The sequence below is a fragment of the Grampus griseus genome (genome assembly GCF_964374135.1).
Source record: "Grampus griseus genome assembly, chromosome: 17".
Lineage (NCBI taxonomy): Eukaryota > Metazoa > Chordata > Mammalia > Artiodactyla > Delphinidae > Grampus > Grampus griseus.
The window spans coordinates 59868498-59876073 of NC_139011.1; the positions used below are offsets into that span (position 1 = coordinate 59868498).

The following is a 7576-nucleotide window of genomic DNA, read 5'->3' on the forward strand; positions in this document are numbered from 1 at the left end:
CACTGGTGACCCTAGAAATCTGTTACACAAAAATATTTTATTGAGCAGTAAGGGACCCCACTGGGGACAGAAAGGGCTGGCAATAAAGGAGCATGTGAACCTCGGGGCAGGGTGCGTGCTGCTTGACTCTCCATCCTGTTCTTGCTTCAGGGAGCAGGTCTTCCTGGGTCTCTCTATCCTGCCTCCTGACACCCCAGGCAGGAGGCTCTTTGGGAAGCCACAGACTGCTGCTTTCCATTTCAAAAATCCCAGCTCCCCCCTGGTTTGTGGTGGTGGCCGCTGACAAAGGCTCAGGGCAGGATCCCATGTTGTAGACTGCTAAGGCTTCTCTGCACCCTGTCTCTGCTCCTGCATCCTCCTTGGCTCGAAGAGCATAGACGTTGCTTACTTCAGCTCACAAAGGGGCCCCTGAGGATTGAGCAGAGGAACGTCAGGTTTTCTTCCAGGCCAGCTTCAGCCCTGGGATGTTCAGGGCAGGCTCTCATTACAAACCTCAGTTTCTGAGGCTCCTGGCTTATGGCCGTTTAGTGTAGAAGGAGGCTCCTGGCTGGGGAAGGCTCAGACAGAACGACGCAGGTTCTAATCTGTGGCAGTGGGTGTGTGGGTGGGGTCAGTGCAGGAAGAGGCATTCGCTGCCTTAGGCAGTTAAACCATTGCCCTCTCTTCAGGATGGCTCACCTGCAAGATTCTGTGGGGTCCAACTCCTGGCACCATGTTACAATCGCCGGATTTTGGGTCTGGAGCAACCCAGGTCTTCGTTCGGCATTTCCGGAGAGTGCTTTCTCTTGGGAGCACGTCTGGGGACTGGCTTCTCTGCTTCCACCTTTGCTGGCGTGGCCAAAGGAACATCCCCGTAGGCCCGGTAGCCACCAACCAGGCAGTATGTCTCCCCATGCCGGTCCAACTGCGTTTCTCCACACCCGCGGTACAGGACATGGTAGTGACCAGGTGTAGGATGAGAAACGGGAGCCACTGCTACAGCAAAGAAAATCAGAACTGATCAGTCACTTCTGCTGTGCACAGTCTCCTGCCAGAATTTCCCTCTCTCATGTCTCTCCCAGTTTCTGGCTGAAGGCCTTTAATCTACTTGACATCGAAAACACAGCCTTGGCCCATCACCTCTATTGGTCCCAAGAGAAGGGACACTGGCTGCAAAAGCAATCCCTAGAGCCTAGGGCTGAAGCAGATGAGGAAGTCTCTTCACTGTTTCCAGGGAAAACAGTAGAACCCTAAAATAATGGCAATCATGATCCTCTCCATCTCTCCCTTCCACAACAGAGAAAACATTTCTTGCAGTCTGTCACTTCTGAGGCTTTAATGGAAGTGTCCTTCAAGTTTTGGAAAAAAATAATCTAATATAAATTGGTTAAGAACCCCGCCCACCTTGGCAACCCCTCTTGGGCCCCATGTATACTGCCTGTTGCAACCACACTGAACTCTAGCCCTCTGATACTTTTATGTAGATTAGAACAAGGCCAAATACTGAGGCAGAGTGATCAGGAAACTCAGAACCGGGTTCTGGGTACCAAGTCTAGGCTCACATCAACCCAGCCTCCTGGGACACCATCTCCTCAGCCCTCCAGTCTCATTAGCATTTCATCACCCCCCTTGGTTCTTCCGGTCTTCCCATCAATACGGCATCACCCTCTCCCCTAGTACTCAGCAACTCACTATGGGATGTGTCTGAGGGGACTGATATAGACGCCTACGTGATAGCACAGAGGTGTCTGCGTTTGAAGGTGCGGTTCAAGAACGGCCCTCTTCCTCAAACTGCTCCATTTACCATTTGCCAACAAAAATGCACTTGTCTTTTGCTAAGAGGCCAATCAGGAAAGGGTCTGAATGGAAGCATCCTGTAGCCCAAAGGGGAAGGCTACATTTATAAAGCTCAGAAACTTCCTGCACACTTGTCCAGGGATGACCTTTCACTTGTCCTCAGCAGTGAGCACTGTGGGGCACTGAAAGTGTCCCAGGTCACGGGTATTACTTAGAGCTGGGAAAGTGCTCAGGTGTATGTGGTGGGCAAGCCCCACAGGAACATGTGGCAGCCAGGGGAGGTTGTGTGTACACCACGCGTCTTGTACAGGTGCCCGATCTCAGTGTACCTGCTGCACTGCCCTCCCAGGGAACAGTGAACAGGTTATAGTAAATATAGAAGATCTGGTCAGATATTCTCTCTCAGACAAACAAAGAAATTGATATCTGGTGGAGAACTTTCTCCAGGGAAAGAAGTTCCCTCCAGTGTAGGGAAGTTTCTCTGAGGACAGCACGTTTGCATAGTTACCCTGCCATGCAAACTGTCAGAAGGCCTGTGAGGGCATCACTACCCAGTGAGGTCATATAAGGAACCTGTGACTTGCAGGGCGGGCTTCAGGAGGAGGGACAGTTTTGTGGAGGAGAGCAGAGTGGAGGCTGAGGTACTCTGCCTGGCCCCTCACACCTGGGCCTTCCCACCCATGCCCTAGTCTAGTAGACACTGCATTTGGGGTGTGCCGGTGGGCTAGCCAATCCCCAGGGGCCCCAGGAGGGCAAGAGAGACCCACATTGTGAGATTGGCTTGAGAAGCAAGATTAACGTAAGAGACAGCTAGGTTGTATGGCACTGACCCTAAGAGGTAGAGATTTGTGTGACCTGGGGAATCAGGGAAGGCTCCTTGGCAGTGGGCCTGAAGGACAAGTGAGATTTGGACCCACGGGGAAGAGAGGGAAGACATTCCAGTTTGGAAGAATAAAAGCAAAGACACACTCTTCTCAACCTTGTCCTGCCCCAAATATAAATTCATAGCACCCTCACAGTGTTACAACTGAGGACTTAAAAAAACCAAGAGCTTAAGGGGCCTACCCAGTGTTACACAGGTAGTGCAGAGGTGTTCGGCTCAATGGTTAGGTTCATTTGGGGACTCCGGATTTAAAGCTGATAGGAATGTGAGGACAAGCTCATGCCATTTCAAACATTTCCAAGTGATACTGAGAGAGATGTTAAAGATGCGAAATGAGGGTGCTGAATGACCTCACAAAGTGGGAATGGTGGGCCCATTTTAACATGAAATTGAAAAGAAATTCATGACAAAAGGACATAATACAAAATGACACCATAATCATAACACTCCCCTCTCCCCTGGAAGTAAAATTCATTAGAATCCTCTCTCTCTCTACTATGAAAGGATGAGATAAATACTCAGCAGCAGCTCTCATGAAAAACATGGTCAACAGTGTGAAGAGGTGTTTCTAAGACGATTTGGTCCGACTCAGAGACGGAAAGAAACAACTCTGCCCTTAGCCTGATCAGGTTCACGGGAAGGAACATTTGGGGCAGCCTTTGATAGTGCGGCAATGAGAGAGAACCTTCATTAGGAGGGGACTCCCTGTTGCCGACCTTGAAAAAGCAAAGATGGGACATTCGTTTACTGGGGCTGTTGCAGAGGCGATGTGCCCAGGAGGTAGAGACTGCTTCGACTACCATTTTAGAGGTTGGGCCACCCTGGTTGAAAACCACAGCACCTTCTATTCCTAAACTGCTTGAGTCAGCGGATGCACGTTAGGACACACGAAGTCAGGCCCCATTGGAGCAGACTGCCTTTGGGAGTGGTAGAATGTAAACTGTGAAGGGGAATGCTCTGGAGGAGCAGGTGGGCCAGCATGAGCCCATTCAGACTCTTCAAGGCTCCAGAGATTACTTGGCTGGGAGCATCCCTCTGATGTGGTGGGGGAACTTCTACCTTAATAGGACCTGGCTGGGCATCTGGGGGAGGCAGAATAAATGGTTTGTTAACTACGAGAGTGAGAGACTCACCTGTGGGGTTCCACAAAAGCACTTAAAAAGACTTGTACCTGGATTCTTGGGCCAACCCTAAGAAAACTTATCTAGATGTGGAGTAGAGCTCAGGAAGCTGCACTTTTAATAAGCTTCCTGGGCAGTCCCACCACAGTGGTCCATGGATAGAATGACCAAATTATTGTGTATTCTCAGTTGCTTTGGGGAGTCAAAGTGGGCAGTATGAGAAACTGCAGCAGGCATACGTATAAACAGGGAATATTCAAGGCAAACAGAGGTGTTTAGTTATTCTATGGATGAATCAGATTTGAGAAAAGCTAGCCTGGTTGTTAAAGAACACAACCCTTCCGACAGACAGACCAGATTCTGTCCTACTTACCTGTGTGATTTTGACCAAGTTCTTTTATCCTTCTGACTGTTTCTTCATATGGAAAAGAGCTATGGCTGTACATTTAACGCAATATTCTCTTTTGGCAAAAGTTGCTCTGGGTCCATTTGTGTTCTCTGCAACTTAATCCCTTCCAGGGTGCAAACATTTTTAAGTTGTTTGGTGAAGTATTACATTTGACTTTCAACTGTTCATTACTTTGGGCAAGGCTTATGTAGTGCTGCAGAGACTAGAACCTATGCAGAGATAGTGAGAGGATATTATAAGCTTATTCTGCCAGTTTATAAGAAAAGTTTAACTTTTTCTCCTCTTCCTCCGCCTGACACCAAGAGATGAGAAAGAAGGCAGAGCCTGGAAATGCACACCAAGCAATACTTTTGTGTCAGTTTGGCTTTTATCCCTCTACCAGTACTTCCCATAGAGATTTCACCCAAAGTGCCTAAGCTTGCCATGGCCATTGTTATGAAGAAAGTTTCTCTCTATTGCTAGTCACATCCCCTTTTCCTTCTCCTGGGGGGTGCTAAATGGATGTTTGGGGGCAGGAAATAAAATTTAAACTAAAACATCAAAAAAAAAAAAACAAAAACAAATTGTTCAAGTGTTCTTTTTTTTTTTTTGCATCTTTATTGCAGTATAATTGCTTTACAATGTGTTAGTTTCTGCTTTATACCAAAGTGAATCAGTTATACATATAAATATGTTCCCATATTTCATCCCTCTTGCGTCTCCCTCCCTCCCACCCTCCCTATCCCACCCCTCTAGGTGGTCACAAAGCACCGAGCTGATTTCCCTGTGCTATCCGACTGCTTCCCTCTAGCTGTCTATTTTACATTTGGTAGTGTACATATGTCCATGCTACTCTCTCACTTTGTCACGGCTTACCCTGCCCCCTACCAATATCCTCAAGTCCATTCTCTAGTAGGTCTGTGTCTTTATTCCTGTCTTACCCTTAGGTTCTTCATGACAGTTTTTTTCCTTAAATTCCATATATATGTGTTAGCATACGGTATTTGTCTTTCTCTTTCTGACTTACTTCACTCTGTATGACAGACTCTAGGTCCATCCACCTCATTAAAAATAGCTCAATTTCATTTCTTTTTATGGCTAAGTAATATTCCACTGTATATATGTGCCACATCTCCTTTATGCATTCATCCGATGATGGACAATTAGGTTGCTTCCATGTCCTGGCTATTGTAAATAGAGCTGCAATGAACATTTTGGTACATGAATCTTTTTGAATTATGGTTGTCTCAGGGTATATGCCCAGCAGAGGGATTGCTGGGTCATATGGTGGTTCTATTTGTAGGTTTTTAAGGAACCTCCATACAGTTCTCCATAGTGGCTGTACCAATTCACATTCCCACCAACAGTGCAAGAGGGTTCCCTTTTCTCCACACCCTCTCCAGCATTTATTGTTTCTAGATTTTTTGATCATGGCCATTCTGACTGGTGTGAGATTATATCTCACTGTAGTTTTGATTTTCATTTCTCTAATGATTAATGATATTGAGCATTCTTTCATGTATTTCTTGGCAGTCTGTATATCTTCTTTGGAGAAATGTCTATTTATGTTTTCTGCCCATTTTTGGATTGGGTTTTTTGTTTTTTTTGTTATTGAGCTGCACGAACTGCTTGTAAATTTTGGAGATTAATCCTTTGTCAGTTGCTTCATTTGCAAATATTTTCTCCCATTCTGAGGGTTGTCTTTTGGTCTTGTTTATGGTTTCCTTTGCTGTGCATAAGCTATGAAGTTTCATTAGATCCCATATGTTTATTTTTGTTTTTATTTCCATTTCTCTAGGAGGTGGGTCAAAAAGGATCTTTCTGTGATTTATGTCATAGAGTGTTCTGCCTATGTTTTCTTCTAAGAGTTTGATAGTTTCTGGCCTTACATTTAGGTCTTTAATCCATTTTGAGTTTATTTTTGTGTATGGTGTTAGGGAGTGATCTAATCTCATACGTTGACATGTACCTGTCCAGTTTCCCAGCACCACTTATTGAAGAGGCTGTCCTTTCTCCACTGTACATTCCTGCCTCCTTTATCAAAGAGAAGGTAACCATATGAGTGTGGGTTTATCTCTGGGCTTTCTATCCTGTTCCATTGATCTATCTTTCTGTTTTTGTGCCAGTACCATACTGTGTTGATTACTGTAGCTGTGTAGTATAGTCTGAAGTCAGGGAGCCTGATTCCTCCAGCTCCGTTTTTCGTTCTCAAGATTGCTTTCGCTATTCGGGGTCTTTTGTGTTTCCATACAAATTGTGAAATTTTTTGTTCTAGTTCTGTGAAAAATGCCAGTGGTAGTTTGATAGGTATTGCATTGAATCTGTAGATTGCTTTGGGTAGTAGAGTCATTTTCACAATGTTGATTCTTCCAATCCAGGGACATGGTATATCTCTCCATCTTTTTGTATCATCTTTAATTTCTTTCATCAGTGTCTTATAATATTCTGCGTACAGGTCTTTTGACTCCTTAGGTAGGTTTATTCCTGGATATTTTATTCTTTTTGTTGCAATGGTAAATGGGAGTGTTTTCTTGATTTCACTTTCAGATTTTTCATCATTAGTGTATAGGAATGCCAGAGATTTCTGTGCATTAATTTTGTATCCTGCTACTTTACCAAATTCATTGATTAGCTCTAGTAGTTTTCTGGTAGCATCTTTAGGATTCTCTATGTATAGTATCATGTCATCTGCAAACAGTGACAGCTTTACTTCTTCTTTTCTGATTTGGATTACTTTTATTTCCTTTTCTTCTCTGATTGCTGTGGCTAAAACTTCCAAAACTATGTTGAATAAGTGTGGTGAGAGTGGGCAACCTTGTCTTATTCCTGATCTTAGTGGAAATGTTTTCAGTTTTTCACCATTGAAGACGATGTTGGCGGTGGGTTTGTCATATATGGCCTTTATTATGTTGAGGAAAGTTCCCTCTATGCCTACTTTCTGGAGGGTTTTTATCATAAATGGGTGTTGAATTTTGTCAAAAGCTTTCTCTGCATCTATTGAGATGGCCATATGCATTTTCTCCTTCAATTTGTTAATATGGTGCATCACATTGATTGATTTGCATATATTGAAGAACCCTTGCATTCCTGCAATAAACCCCAGTTGATCATGGTGTATGATCCTTTTAATGTGCTGTTGGATTCTGTTTGCTAGTATTTTGTTGAGGAGTTTTGCATCTATGTTCATCCGTGATATTGGCCTATAGTTTTCTTTCTTTGTGACATCCTTGTCTGCTTTTGGTATCAGGGTGATGGTGGCCTCGTAGCCTGAGTTTGGGAGTGTTCCTCCTTCTGCTATATTTTGGAAGAGTTTGAGAAGGACAGATGTTAGCTCTTCTCTAAATGTTTGATAGAATTCGTCTTTGAAGCCATCTGGTCCTGGGCTTTTGTTTGTTGGAAGATTTTTAA

The 7576-nt window shown here is 44.5% G+C and overlaps 1 protein-coding gene across 1 annotated transcript; it reads right to left on the minus strand.

Moving 5' to 3' along the window:
• Positions 1 to 715: 715 nt before the first annotated feature.
• LOC309835272 (DPEP2 neighbor protein-like) lies at positions 716 to 4226 on the minus strand (the record flags this gene model as incomplete). The annotated part of the gene is made up of 2 exons (XM_082674675.1): positions 716 to 975; positions 4154 to 4226. The coding sequence occupies 2 exons, from the start codon at positions 4224 to 4226 to the stop codon at positions 716 to 718; spliced, it is 333 nt and encodes a 110-aa protein (XP_082530801.1).
• Positions 4227 to 7576: the final 3350 nt, after the last annotated feature.